Genomic DNA, 15,333 nt, shown 5'->3' with positions numbered 1-15,333 from the left:
CGTTTCTTCGCGATCTTTACGTCTGGCTTGGTTACATCTTCGTGCCTTAGACTTGCATGATTTCTTAGGTCTTCTCTTGTGCTTCTAGAGTCTTGCTTGAGGTGTTGATCATCAGATCATCACGTCGCCTTCGTTCAAGTCACATTTTGCATCCTATTGAACTACAAAACAAATACTTGCAAACACATTAGTCCATTTTGGTCCTATTGATTATCAAACATCAAAATTCAAAGTAAATGAGCTAAGAGGGTCCATTTTCCTTACACTTAGCTACTTAGACAGTGGCCCTAGGACTGGAGTTTCACCAGCTCTGCCACTGGACTTCACTATCGAGTCTCTCGGATGACGAACATTTGTCCTGATTATAGGCTTACGACCCTGCAGTTAAGGCTCATACATATCCAGCAGTGATTCTCCGACAGGAATTCTTTATTCTGTAGCGGTGAACCAAGTGTCGTATCAGCAATCCAATTACATTCTTCACATCAATATAGTTACAAACCTTCAACAATTTGTCATCATCCATTGTTTGTTGGAGGTTGAACAAGGTTGTACTGTTACAATACATTGATGACGGCTGCATCATATCTTTGGCTAAAGTAGAAAAGAAAAGGTATTTCTTAGACTTTAATTGACATGCATTTAATCATGGGTTTCATTGCCTCACCTACTTTAATAGTGACTGAGAAAAGGACCCGATAGATCAATACCATCACAAGCAATATTGCAAGATCCACCCACTTAGAGTAACCCATCTCCACTTGTAAGCTGGTCCTCAGTATGTAGTCACCACTAACAGTGAGTCCCCTTCCTAAATCATCAAATACTAATCCTAGAAACTCGTTCTTATAAAGTCCTTGTGTAGCATATTTTGGTAGGAGATATAGTATGTTGGATACTTCCACAAGGGTTTCGGGAGGTCATTCGGAAGCCTGAAGAAACCAGCATTGAGCATCAGCAGCCCTTGCATTCCAGAACCAGTTATTATGCCCAGCAGAAAATCAGGCACAATGGCAGCAACAATCATCATCAACCCCTCAACCAGCATTGTGCAAGCCCATAGCACTGCCGAAAAGTAGAGGAAGTGATCAAAGCCTCTTTGAAGCCCAGTCAAGTAATAGTATATTGCACCTGGTATTATGGAGATGATTCCTAAGTATGGTGCTGATGAGAGTGTGTTAGAAATGACAAATGCAGTAGCACCATAATGACCATTCAGCTACTCTTTTTCTGAACACCTGCATTTAAAAAAAGGAACGAAAGGCAAATATACAACATACAATACATCCAAGAAAAATCTAAGACATATTTCTATTGGTATTAACATTTGTACCTTCATGTCCTCGACAAAAGATGGGAATCCCCCAATTGACATCATTGTCAATAGAGTTGATGTAAACATTAACATAGATGCTCTTGCCTGAAATCCTCAAGGAGTGTGATGGAGTCAAATACTTTCCAATGTTCTAATATGCATATAATGATTTGAGCTTACTTACTTGGATTGATGCAAAACTATAGCCAACATTGAAGAAGATTGTGCCAATGCTTACGCAAATGGCTATATAAATACCAAACCGCAACCAATAGTAGCCCATGTCTCGATGCATGTTAATTATAGATCTTTTGGTCAACACTAAACATTTGATCAAGAAGGTAGCTTGCCTTTTCTTAATGAAAGGTGCACCCTGGACAATTAAATGAAAAGTGATGTAAGAATTAATATCGGTAATAATACGGTCATTGTAGCTTGCTAAATTAGACATAGAGGCTTACCTGCTTCATCATAAAGGCTTCATTTCTCATTGCCAAACTATTCTGAGATATTAAAGAATCTACTAAAGTTTGTATGACTTCACTTGCACATGGTAACAGAAGGGTGGACCCTTCCTCAAGTTCCTATTCAAATGTATTTTCTTGTAGGCATAGGAAAATATGCAAACAAAGAACAAAGCATGGCCTTAATTCCAGCCGATAATATAAATACCTCGAAATCTTTATTTATCATCATTAAGAAGTGATCTGAAGGATTCCTTCTCATAGGACATGGGTAGCCATTAGCATCAAAGAACTGCAGAAACGATATATATGTAAAATGTACTTCAACGGGCAGCTGGCATTGTTCATGGAGTAAAGATAGGATTAAGTTCACTTTTGGCCCTCAACTATTGTATGGTCTAATTTTAACCTTCAACTATAAAACCGTCTAGCACCAGTACCCCAACTGTCAAAACCATTCACTTTTAGCACATGGGCGCGGGTGAGGCTGTTTTGTCCAATGTTGAGCGGTTTTGACACGCAACCTCCATCTCAGTGACATGTGGGGCCCATGCGTCATCAACTCAATCCCTCCCTCTCCATCCTCACGGCCACTCCCCCGACGCGTCCTCTCTCCGCGCGCGGCGAGGCGGGTGCTGCTCCCTCTGATGCGGCGGCGCTGGCCTCCACTCCTCTAGTGGGCGCGGGCGCTGACCCTCGCGTGGCAGGCGGTCCCGGCGCGAGCGACGCGGCGGCGCAGGCCTCCACTCCTCTCGGCGGTCCCAGGGCTGTTGTGGTGCTGTGTCGTCGCCGTGCTAGTGTTGCGCCCGTGCTGTGCTGAGCAGTGCCCCTGCCACGTGGTGCTGCTGCCGCTGCCACACACAGTGCTGCTGCCTGTGCCGTGTTGTGCCCGTGCTGTGCCTGCATCTCTCGCTCATTCTCCCTGCCTGCTCTCTCTGTTCGTCGCTTCTATGGAGAGCAGCAGCCGCCGCCGGCCAAAATTCGCGAGCTCCACTGCGCGCCAATGGACCTGACCCTGAGCACGTGGACCAGCCGCGACACCACGCCGAGCGCGCCAAGGTTGTCGGGCGTACATGCCGTGGGGCCAACCGAGCTGCTGCCGGGCTCGCGCATGGGGGTTGCTGTGGCATCACCGGGACGCGTCTGCCGAGACGCGGTAAGGCGGGCATGTCGCCGCCGGCCACAGGCTCACGGGCTGCTCCTCGAGCCAGACGTGCCCACGTCCGCGCCGAGGCGCCGATGCCAAGTTGCAGCGGCGGCACGCGAGCAGGGCGACGACGCTCGAGCAGGCTGCGGCAGCGGTGCGCGAGCAGGGCGGTGGTACTCGAGCAGCACGACGCGCGTGACACGCAAGTAGGGTGGCGGCGCGAGCAGCACAGCTGGCCGGTTGCCGGTGAGCCATGGCTGTGAGGATGGAGAGAGAGGGATTGAGCCGATGACGTGTGGGCCCCACATGTCATTGAGATGGAGGTTGCGTGTCAAAACCGCTCAACGTCGGTCAAAGCAGCCTTGCCCCGCCCGGATGCTAAAAGTGAACGATTTTGATAGTTGGGGTACCAGTACTAGACGGTTTTGTAGTTGAGGGTTAAAATTAGACCGACACAATAGTTGAGGGGCCAAAAGTTGACTTAATCCGTAAAGAAATCATTCATATGATGGATAGATTATGGAATATATGTAAACAATGAATTTCATGCTCATGGTTTCAAACGTACCTACAATTTTTTTTTACATTTCTACAGTTTTTACAACTAAAAAGTTTTTAACAATTTGTACTTGTAATGGTTATATATTAAACCATAATCATATTAGCTCTTTTTTTTTAAAAGAAAGCGGAACATATTAGATAACCATCATATGGATTAATGCTCTAATAACCCTCAGATATATTAAACCATAACAATATTAGCTCTTTTTGGAAAAAAAAAGAGAAACATATTAGGTAATCAACTAATCATCATATGGAGACATACTCATATTAGGTAAACATCATGTGGAGAGATACTCGAACCATCTGTCTTTTTCATCATATGAAAAACATGAGTAGACTTGAGATGTATGGTTAATTAATGTTGAAAGCAATTTGATGTAGCCAACAACTAACTAACAGCTGAAAATTCTACAAATTAATCTCTATCATACAGCAACTCATAATTATATTGGGTCAAACATTTCGGTTTGTCACACGGATAGTTATTACACTAATGTGGATATATATACTCAGATCAATTGAGCTGCCTTCTTTTGCAAAAAAACATGTTAAAACTAGATTACTGTTATCCAGTTATGAAAACTTTAACTGTACCTATAGTGCCCTTCGATTCAATTACTTTTATGTTATTTTCTTGTAAGATGATAATACAGAAAACATATTGATATTTTAAACGAAGTCACAATTACTGTTATATTCATTTTAGTTTAGTAACATTGCGATGGATTATATTGGAAGGCGAATTCAGTACATTAGTATAAAAAATCTACTAGAAATGTGTTAAAATTAGGTTGGAATGAACTAGTATGTAGGTAGTTATAGTAAATGTCTATTCCTTCATGAAAACTTGTGCTCTGGAGAACATGGCATATGTTCCATACACTACGGAAGAGCCTGGCTTTGCCGAGTGTCGCCAGCTTTGCTGAGTGCTAAATGTCGGGCACTCGGCAAAGAGCTCTTTGCCGAGTGCCAGGAACTCGGCGAAGACCGGCACTCGGCAAAGCTCCCTTTGCCGAGTGCCCGACACTCGGCGAAGACCGGCGCTCGGCAAAGAGCCTCTTTGCCGAGTGCCGGGCACTCGGCAAAGGACGGCCCACGGCAAAGAGCTGACGGGGGTATTTGCCGAGTGCCAGAGTTGGGCACTCGGCAAAGCATAATTTTTTTGCCTCCAAACTTTTTCTTCAACCCTTACACATTAAGTTGAAGTACATCCTCAAATTTGGCACATTTCTCGATCTTTTTGCTATATATCCTTCATTTATTTCATTTAATTGCATTTTTTCGGGAAATGTAAGTTTGAACTGCAGGTGCATCGAATCATGGAATTCGACGAGTGGAAAAATGATATTCGCATTACTTATTGTATTTTGAGGCCGTTTCTAGGAGCACGCCCGAAGTTTCAAACATCTCACGCACGAAACAAGGCGACAAAATTGCGGGTGAAGTGTTTTTTAATTATATAAAATGCAAACGAAGTTTGAAAATCATGAAACTTGGTGACGCGTCTTTACATCACATGTGGAGGCTATGGTAAAAATTTGAGAATATTTCGCGCACGTTGTCACGTAGGATGGTTAGAAACCTAGACATCTCACGTGATCCCACAAATGATATGTCTAGGTTTCTAACCATCCTACGTGACAACGTGCGCGAAATGTTCTCAAATTTTTACCATAGCCTCCACATGTGATGTAAAGACGCGTCACCAAGTTTCATGATTTTCGAACTTTGTTTGCATTTTATATAATTAAAAAAACACTTCACCCGCAATTTTGTCGCCATGTTTCGTGCGTGAGATGTTTGAAACTTCGGGTGTGCTCCTGGAAACGGCCTCAAAATACAATAAGTAACGCGGATATCATTTTTCCACTCATTGAATTCTATGATTCGATGCACCTGCAGTTCAAACTTACATTTCCCGAAAAAATGCAATTAAATGAAATAAATTAAGGATATATAGCAAAAAGATCGAGAAATGTGCCAAATTTGAGGATGTACTTCAACTTAATGTGTAAGGGCTGAAGAAAAAGTTTGGAGGCAAAAACAAAAAAAAATTATGCTTTGCCGAGTGCCCAACTCTGGCACTCGGCAAAGACTCTTTGCCGAGTGCCTAACGGGGGGGCACTCGGCAAAGGTGAAAGTTTTTTTAAAAAACGTGGATGATTTCGGATTTTTTTAATCTGAGCTTTGCCGAGTGCCAGATCTACGGCACTCGGCAAAGAGGTAAGTGTTTTTCTTTTAAGTACGGTTGTTTCTTTTTAAAAAAAAAAGAAAACTCTTTGCCGAGCGCCATATCTACGGCACTCGGCAAAGATATTTGAAAAAAAAATAAAAATCCTTTGTCGAGTGCCAGTTCGCGGGCACTCGGCAAAGGAAAGGGAATTTCCTTCGGCCGGCCCACCCCGAAGCCCCATCGGCCACACAAGCGCGCGCGCCCCCGCACCCGTCTCTGTGGCCCGCCGCCCCCCCCCCCCCCCCGCCGGCGAGACCCACCACCGTCGGCGACCCCCGCACCCCCATCCCTGCACCGCGTCCCCGCCCTACGCCCCCAGCACCGCCGCCCGCCCCCAGCCCCGCCGCCCACTACTACGGGCCCACACCGCGCCGGCGGCCACCGACCCCGCCTCTCCGGCCTGCCCGCCCCACCCGTGCGCCCGCCTCTCCTCCCCTCCACGCCCCACCCGCGCCCTCGCCGGCGCCACTAAATGCCGGCGGCCCACTGTCGCCAGAGAAGGAGAGGGAGGGCCACCTTCACCTCCCCTCCCTGTGGGGGCTGCGCCCAGCCTGCCCCCCCCCCCCCCCTCGCCGTCAGTTCTTGGAGGGGAGGAGGCAGAGGTGAAGTAGGAGGAAGGAGAAGAGGAGAAGGAGGAAGAGGAAGAGAAGGAGAAGAAGAGGAAAAGAAGAGAAGAAGGGGAAGAAGGAGAGGAGGAAGGAGGAAGGAGGAAGAAGGAGGAAGGGGAAGAGAAGGAGAAGGAGGAGGAAGGAGGAGGAGTTCTCGGCATCTTCTTCTACGCGTGCACGTCCCGCCACCGCCCAAGGTATATGCACCATCTCTTTGTGAATGTCGGCCTTCGTGCCGTGAATGTCGGCCTTCGTGCCGTTGTGAATGTCGTGAATGTCGGCCTTCGTGCCCTTGTGAATGTTGGTCTTCGTGCCATTGTGAATGTCGTGAATGTCGGCCTTCATGCCCTTGTGAATGTCGGCGAGGAGGAGGAGACGCTGGTCCAGGAGGAGGCGGACGAGGACGAGGACGAGGACGAGGACGGGGGCGGGACGGGAGCTACCGCTTCCTCTAGTTTGTTAGGTGTCTACTTGCGAGGACCCTCCACCCTCCCTGACCGACCGCATACTCATCTATGCCCAGTGATTCACCCAAAGGGGCAAAGGTAAGTGCCTTTGCATGTTATCACTTTTACTTCATATGCTATGTTCGATATCGAAATAGAGACTAATATGCTTTCTTAATCACTTCTGCAGGGGGTGGGAGATTGTGTTGGGGAACACTGCCTCCCGCCATGTCAATGGCATCCTAGGTCTCCTGTGCAGGAGACACTTCCCTGGCATGGTCATGCATGTCGGGAACCTCGAGCCCGCCTTCACGTTTGACAACTACGAGTCTGCCCCCACGTGGAAGCAGGCACCGTGGCTGCGCTCGTCATTTGGGAGTTCTGGGTAAGTCTTCCTCGCACTACATGGCTCAATACAACGCACTCATTGGACTCTACTTGAAATAACTAATGCATACATCGTGTCTGTATATGCAGGAGTACTTCAAACTTGACGACGGATTCGAGGGCACGGCGGAGGCAGCGGCTAAGCGAGCTTGCAGGAAACGCGTCGTCGACGTCCATCATGAGGCGTGACTCCAGGCAATCATAGATTACTATGGGACGAAGCTCGGATAGAAGGTCACCAAGAAGGACATCCGAGAACAAGACTTGACGCTGACCAAACCCCAGTTCCTTGAGGTAGCTAAAGAACATTAAAATTGGTTCCTTTTGAGATTAAGTACGAATCACTTGTTTTTCTAATATGTCAACTACTTGATGACGTGTAGGTGATTCCTTGGTGGTGCAATGGGTGCCCCGTGGCTTGGGCGAAGATGGTGGACAGGTGGTTAAGCGCGGAGTGGGCCGCTCAGCACGTGGCTGCTCGGCAGCGGCGTTTGTTCATGCTAGGTGTATCACACCATCAAGGCAACCGCAACCTCTCCAGATACGCCCGAGCATGGGTACATGGTCATGTTTCTATTCTTCTTGCTTTCGTTGAACTCGGCAAAGAATTCTAATCATCTTGTTTTCGTTCTTGCAGTCGGCGGCACATCAAGGCCAAGAGTGCTCCAACTTCGCCGCATTTGCCATGGCACACAAGGGCAAGACGTCGTGCGACGTCTCCTTCAACCCGGATGACCCGGCCGAGGCGTACACAGACTCGAGCGCCTATGAGAAAATCACGGAGTACACGGCGGCAGCAAGGTCGATCCATGGGCCGGAGTACGATCCACGGACCGACAACATTGATGCAAACACCGTCATGAGGATTGGACAAGGCAAGAAGCATGGCCGCTACTGGATTGGCGACAGCATGATCGACACGGCCTCTACTCCCACTCTCTCCCAGATCCGAGCACAGAGCACGACCGCCTCCTCACTCCTGGCGATACGCTCACGGCCGAGCATTTCATAGCACCGGGTCGACACACTCCAGGTTATTCATGTTTTACTCATCGTACATTGATCTTTACACAACTCTATTTCCTTTGCATTATTGTAACATTAGCTTTGCAACAATTTATAGGCCCAGGTGGAAGAAGCAAACAGGAGGGCCCAGGAGCTGGAGCTGGGGTTGGTGGCCAAGCAGGCCGCGTGGGAGGCCGACAAACTCGCCCAGGAGAAAAGGTTGGCGGACATTATTGCCTAGATGCAAACTACGACGGGTGCTGCTATGCCTCCAGGGTTAATGGGTCCACCTCAGCCTCCTCACTCCGCTACTCCAGTGAGTAATGTCACACATGAAAGGAATTGCTACAATCGCTATTCAACTAATCTTGTCTCATGCAATCTCTTCTCCTGTGTGCAGCCTCAGTCGGCAGGTTCGAACAACCCAGCTTAGGGCACTCTGAACCAGCAGATGTTTCCTTCCCCGTCGTCAGCAGGATGGCCACATCAAGGGCCGCTTCAGTGAGTAGCGCTTGTAGTTTCATGTCTTGTTCTCTTCGCAATGGATTTCTATCCGAGACAATGTTGTTGTCATGCATGTGTTATTGTGACATGTGGTGATGGATTTGAACTACTTGTTGAATGATGTGGAATCCTGTCGAATAATGGATGGAATTACTGTGACATGTGGTGAACGGATGTGATTCATGTGGTATGTGTGATGGATTGTGACATATATGGTGCAGGATGTGGTATATATGTGATGGATGTGATATATATGCCATATGTTATGTTTACAGTGATCGAAAGCAAAAAAACAAAAAAAAAATTTTGGTCACTTTGCCTGAGTGTAACACTCGGCAAAGAGCCTTTGCCGAGCGCCTTTTGCCCTGGCACTCGGCAAAGCTGCCAAAAGATGCGCTATCAGGTTTTTTTGCCGAGTGCCAGTACCCTGGCACTCAGCAAAGCTGTGTACACTACCATGTGTTTCCCAGCTTTGCCGAGTGCCAGGACTCTGGCACTCGGCAAAGAATTTTCCAAAAAAAAATATTTTTTCTTTGCCGAGTGCTGTCTCAGCTAGGCGCTCGACAAAGGATTTTTCAAAAAAAATATTTTTTCTTTGCCGAGTGCCGGGTCAGAAAGGCACTCGGCAAAGGATTTTTCAAAAAAAAAAAATTCTTTACCGAGTGCTGGGTCAGGAAGGCACTCGGCAAAGGATTTTTCAAAAAAAAAAAAGAGAGAGAAAGCTTTGCCGAGTGCCTTCCTGACCCGGCGCTCGGCAAAGACGCCGTCAACGGCTAACGGCCAATTTTCTTTGCCGAGTGCCGTCCCGGCAAAGCCTTTGCCGAGTGCCCGAAAAAACGGCACTCGGCAAAGAACCCTTCGCCGGATGCGGCTTTGCCGTTTGCTCTTTACCGAGTGTGGCACTCGGCAAAGCCTTTGCCGAGTGCAATAGGACCTTTGCCGAGTGCCCCAGGCACTCGGCAAAGAGCGCGTCTGCAGTAGTGATATGTATGCTTTTCAAGAACGTCACTATAACCTGGATTGCATCCGATGCTGGCCCAAAATACACCATCCTCCCATACGCCAAGAGGCAGAGTCCATGGAAGAGCTGGAACACCTCGCTGCTGGGCTGGTGCATGGCGGCGACGACCGTGACCCTCTCGTCCCGCGCGAGCCTGGCGATGCGGCTCATGACGTGGAACGACGCCGCGCTATCGAGCCCGCTGGTGGGCTCGTCGAGGAACACCAGCGCCGGCGACGCCAGCAGCTCGATGCAGATGCTCACGCGGCGGCGCTGCCCGCCGCTGATCCCCTTGCACACGCGGCCGCCCATCCGGTGCCCGGCCACCACGGCAAGCCCCATCTGCTTGATGGCGCGGTCTGCGCGCTCCCGCTTCTCGGCTGCCGGCACTGAGTCCGGCAGCTGGAGCTGCGCCGAGTAGTGGACGGCCTCCATCACCGTCAGCGTCGCCATCAGCAGGGTCTCTTGGGTCACGTAGGCCTTCAATGCAAGGAAATTAAGATGCACCACCGTATTAATTGGGTGGGTTCTTTGTATGTACAACATGTTTATTGTTTCTTAATTTTGAAACATAGAAACAGTAATGCTTACAGATGTTCCAAAAGCAAGTTTCTCTCGTCGGCCATTGATCAAGATGTTACCCGTCTTTTTCTTGTCAGACCCAAGTCGTCCTACAGTTAAATATAACATTCTTTTATTAATCATTCCCATACACGCTTGGATAGAGACTCTTTATGTATGTGTGTGAAGGAACTTATTCAAGTGTCAGGAAGACATCCAAATGTTAGACTCAAATCATCGAGCTCGGCACATTTTTAGTATGGTTCAGTCTCTTGGAGAAATTCAAATATGGCATATACATTATTGTCGTGATGTACCTGTTATTGGTCATATGGCATAACAATCTAGATTTAGAATTGATAGTCATTAGAGTGACAGGCTCTCCTTTATTTTTGTTTAGGCTATGTGCTTTTATGCAGAGTCTGAAAGTAAATTCATGATTATTGTATCAACCTGATGTAATAATTGTGAATTAATAAAAGCTTTTCTTTATAAAAAATATGGAATAACAATATATGCAAACATTCTCGTCTATTTTGATATTATCGAGGGCAAAATAACATGTCATTGTTACTACATTCATTCCAAATTTAATGGTCAAAAAGAACTTGTTGAGAGCATGAGAGGAACTTAAAAGGTTGATGCTAGCAACCTTTGCAATGGAACCGACAACCATGCCGAATTCATGGCCAAATAAAACTTGTGGATCGGAGAGCATTCACGCTACCCACGCCTTAGCAATGGACCAATGACATGCCGAATTCATAGCCAAATAAAACTTGTGGAACCGACAACGACATACCGCATTCATAGCTGGATATTGCCTTTTTTTATCTTACTATGTATGTTAAAACTTGTTTGTATGAATCAAGAGGTGGAAACTCCATTATACATGTACAATCAGGTTCACTTACACATATGCTAGATTCAATTTCGATGAGGAAATTCAGTCTAGCTAGATTCCTAAGTAAATAAAGTCCATGTCGAAGTAGGTGAAATGACAAAAAATATATCTACTCAACTATTTTGCTGCTCTTGCTCATGTTATCCTCGGTACAAAAACTAATCTACTACAGGCCACACACAAGATGGACTATGCTGACCCTGTTGAGACGATGACGGCAACTGGGCAGGTTAATATTTTTGGGCTTCGAGGGTCTCTAGTCACTATTGTGGGCCACTCGCTCGCCCTAGAGGAGAGACTAAGGTTCTGTTTGGATCATATGTTCTAAAGTTTTGTTGGCCAAAGTTAAGGGCTAAATATACTTTAGAACACTTTAGTTGACTTATATGGTCTAATAAATTAAAGCCTTTTTTGTGAGGTTGGCTAAGCTTCAGAAACAACTTTAGACCACATGTTTGGAGCCTTACGAGCTAAAGTGGTCTAAAGTTTAGTGGCTAAACTTCAGACTATGGGATCCAAATTAAACATGCCCTAATTGAAGATAGCATCATCGATAAGATTGTTAGCAGCAGCGTATAGGTGGTGCGATATGGTGAGAGGCGGCAAGGCTGCTGCCAGAGCCATTGCACATGCGAAGTGGACAAACGGCAGTGATGCCAAATAGTATCACTGTCGGTTGTAGCCATGAATCTACAGTGTACAAAAAAAAGATATTTTTTTCTAGAATTGTACTCCCAACCACAATATGTTCTCTCAAAGTCTAAAGTATCTCAGCTATACAACACTTGTGATTATATGACTGATGCTATATTCTTTTAACTTTATATTAATGAATTTTGTATTGTATATTTGAACTCTAAATGATCTCAAATGAAAAAGGGTTATTAACTGCAAAATTGTAGATCTCATCAAATACTACAACTTTGGTGTTGATTTTGTTTTCATTCGAGATTGTTTAACATGTAAGAGAACATATATTGCATATATGCACATATAAACCATGTCAAATTAATTAAAAAGTTATCAGCTATAAAGTTTTATATCTTTTTGAACTCTACAATTTTGGTACAAAGTTCGTCTTGGTCCGACTTCATATGAAAAAGTTAGAATTTTTGTGCAACCCAAGTGATACTTTGCTACCCGAGAGTAATACCGAACTTTTCACTGCTGGTTTGTGCCTATGATAGTTGTATCTATCGCTATTGGTTACCTTATCATTGTGGCCGGTTTGTAGTCATGAACTTGATAGTGCTGGCAGCGATGCGTGTTCATGAGAACCTATCATTATTCATTTCCTTCTTTTTGCAATTCCATCAAAACATTGTTAATATAAACGACGATGTTACTTTAAATTCAACAAAAAAAGGTGTCAATCTAGAGTCATTTGCAGTGAAAATGTGGCATAAAGACATTACCAAACACAAGTTAGCTTATAAAGACATTACAAGGTGAGGTAACTCAATAAGATTTTCGAGTCATTACCAGCTAGGGCATCAAGTAGGGTTGTCTTGCCACAACCCGAAGGCCCCATCAGAGCCAGCACTTCACCGGGACGTGCATAGCCGCTGATCTTGTGGAGAATCACAGCAGTTTTCGCCCTCCCACTAGAGGCTGTCACCGAAAGATCCTCCCATGTCAGGAACACCTCACGGCTGGCCTCCTCTGGTAGACTGCAGCCTCTGGCTCCAACACAGTCCAATGGATGAGAGCAGAACCGGTGACGATCATCCGCGGCATTGACCGGATCACCCGCTGGCGGCGACGGAGGTGTAGAGCGCCTCCACGGCGGATAGACGGAGCCGCACAATACCCACCAGCTACTGCTACCTGAGGAAGACATGGCTGTTTGGCCGGTGCTCGACACCCTGAGTAGTCTGGTCGGGCTTGGTGCCGGCGCACATCTCGGCAGTGGCGAGGCTGCCATGGATCAACGATCACTATATCACTATAGCTATGACTATAGGTATATTTTTGTGTGCACACGCACGTCTTTTTGGTTCAGTTTGCTTTCAACTTTGGTGACATATATGCTGTGTTGTGGCGTATGAGGCTAGCTGTCTACAGCCTGTTCGCTTGCTCGTAAACGATCGTAAATTTTCAGTCAGAAACAGTGTTTTTCTCTCACACCAAACCAGCCAGCAGTAAATAATCCACGATATGATACGGCCTCCCGAACAGCCTGCTAATTTATAGCGAGTAGCACAAGAGGATGGCTAAGGCGGGAACGACAAATGAAGAAGAGCACATCCACGTATAGTACTTTGAAGTCAACGTCAATAAGAAAGGAGTGTAATTAGCTTGTATTTAATTTCTTGAAAGAGAAAAAAAAAAGGTGTCCTAATGTAAAGTTGAAATGTACTGCATGCTGACTTGATAAGAAGGAATTAAATGGGGAACCATATAGCCGCCAACAAACCTGTTGCATTGCATCCGTGGAGGCACCAAAGCCGGTAGTAATTCGTAATATTACTGAAAACTGTAAAGAATTATTGTGGCGTGTATGAATGGAGTATACGTGAAAGAACATTCTATTACAGAAACGACATTATAGTAGTGTATACGAAACCACAGTCTACTAATTGATGATACTGTTTGCAATGAATGTCACGTGGCTTGTTAGTGTGATCAACAACATATTGAAGATTAGTTGAGGAGCTGAGTCTGGTGAATGTTTCCTACTTTTTATGCTCCACCATCAATGCATATAGTTGAGAAAAACAACCTCAAGTCCTCAACTTCATTCGCTGGACAATTGCATATCTAGTGGAGACACATAGTCGTTACCGCTAACCAATCATTGGCTTACAGTCTTAAAAGTATACCGTATATGTGTTTATTTTTTTAACTAGGTTCGGCTCTATGTCCGGTAGAGTAAAAAATTTGCCCCTAACGGCACATGCCATGCTACTGTGCATGAATCTTAGTGTGAATCTTGTGATCTACGGCAGCAGGGCATGTGCCCTTAGGGGGAAAAAAATGCGTTACATTTCTACCAAAGAGCTCAGCTGAATCGCAAGCTCGTTGACACACGAGTTATTTGTGCGCGGACTAAGTACAACGTTCGAACAAACGAAACGCTCATGCAAGAGATTGCGAATATCACTGAACATCATCCCACCTGGGGCTCTGTCCATTGCCGTGGAACATACAGTGTTCTTCAAATCACTTGAGTCCCTTCCTAAAAAAAACTTCCTCAAAAAAATCACTTGAGTCCATCTCTAGCTGGAAACGCGAAATACTATGCACATCGGCCGCTTACAGTGCTTTCATGTAGGCTAGGGCCTCCGCCATCAACGCGCCATGAACCTGCCCTGCATTACCTGCCCCTGCCAGAACCGAGCAACCAGAATGGTCCCTGACGATGAAGCTGTTAAATAATCTGCTGCTCATCTCCTGTACGCGCGGCAGGGGTAGGCGTCGAAAGGGCTCTCCTGCTGCTGCAGGGGCAGGTGCCGAAAGGCTCCCCTGTCGCACTGTAGCCATAGCAGGGGCAGGCGTCAAAGTCAGTCTTGTTGTCACATCTAGTCACTATAGCAGCATGGCATCCTGACATGTCTGTGTACTAGGATTAGATAGGTAAAGTTGTATATATAGTTTTCCACTGCAACTCAGTAAAGTGAGCGAGTTCAGTTTTGCCATCTCCTCTGCAGAGCTCTGGCCAACGCTGGTGCTTGTGTTGTGTGTGGGCGCGCTCTGTTCTCTCCCTTCTTCTACCTCTAGCCATAGTGTGTGGTCGGCCAATACCGGTGAGCAATCGGCTCACCCATGCCAAAGATCTAGGGGCCAACAGAAGCCCCTTGCTCCTGCTCCTGCTCCTGCTCCTGTTCCCTTCACATAAGCTCCATTCGTGTTGATTTTCAGCATTCCGTCTGGCGGTGGTGACCACCCATCTGTTGAATTTCTTGAGTGACCACACCTTGGTTCATGTGCTCTTAGCAGGTTGGCCGTGGCTGCATATTGCAGCCAATTTCAAATGCTGACTGTAGCTTTTCGCCTGCGTTCACCTTGTTTCTTGCATCCCACCACCTCCATAATAGCAGGACTACTTTGATAGCTATTGTCTTATCTAGCTTCATAATCTCGTGGACAAATTCATTTGATGAATGTGTCTTCAAAGTGAAGTCCGTACAGCATCCAGCCTAAGCTCTCTCTAGCACCCTCCAGCAAATTTATACTTCAGAAAACAATGACCTCC

General features: G+C 46.4%; 1 protein-coding gene across 5 annotated transcripts; it reads right to left on the bottom strand.

Annotated features, from left to right (window-relative positions):
• Positions 1 to 427: 427 nt before the first annotated feature.
• On the bottom strand, positions 428 to 13,150 carry LOC136551301 (ABC transporter G family member 1-like). Of its 5 annotated transcripts, none has more exons than XR_010782525.1 (8): positions 12,621 to 13,150; positions 10,265 to 10,344; positions 9,689 to 10,153; positions 1,988 to 2,071; positions 1,777 to 1,899; positions 1,500 to 1,688; positions 668 to 1,420; positions 428 to 594 (listed from the first exon to the last, which is right to left on the bottom strand). XR_010782525.1 is itself a non-coding variant. In XM_066542871.1 (8 exons), the coding sequence occupies exons 1-8, from the start codon at positions 13,060 to 13,062 to the stop codon at positions 1,179 to 1,181; spliced, it is 1,530 nt and encodes a 509-aa protein (XP_066398968.1). In that variant the 5' UTR covers positions 13,063 to 13,150; the 3' UTR covers positions 428 to 1,178. The 5 variants fall into 5 exon arrangements, 2 of the variants coding, with proteins under 2 accessions (XP_066398968.1, XP_066398967.1); XR_010782524.1 differs by having other exon boundaries at positions 428 to 1,065; positions 1,132 to 1,420; XM_066542871.1 differs by having other exon boundaries at positions 428 to 1,238; positions 1,334 to 1,420.
• Between the last annotated feature and the right edge of the window lie 2,183 nt (positions 13,151 to 15,333).

Source organism: Miscanthus floridulus, chromosome 4 (genome assembly GCF_019320115.1).
Source record: "Miscanthus floridulus cultivar M001 chromosome 4, ASM1932011v1, whole genome shotgun sequence".
In the NCBI taxonomy this organism is placed as follows: domain Eukaryota; kingdom Viridiplantae; phylum Streptophyta; class Magnoliopsida; order Poales; family Poaceae; genus Miscanthus; species Miscanthus floridulus.
Note: the sequence above shows the minus strand (reverse complement) of the source record. Positions and strands in the feature narration are given on the sequence as shown.

Coding starts and splice junctions, on each gene's coding strand:
- LOC136551301 (XM_066542870.1), bottom strand. CDS start 13,062: ATGGCAGCCTCGCCACTGCCGAGATGTGCGCCGGCACCAAGCCCGACC. Junction 10,154..10,264: donor AACTTGCTTTTGGAACATCT/GTAAGCATTACT, acceptor CTTGCATTGAAG/GCCTACGTGACCCAAGAGAC. Junction 1,689..1,776: donor AAGCCTTTATGATGAAGCAG/GTAAGCCTCTAT, acceptor TTAATTGTCCAG/GGTGCACCTTTCATTAAGAA.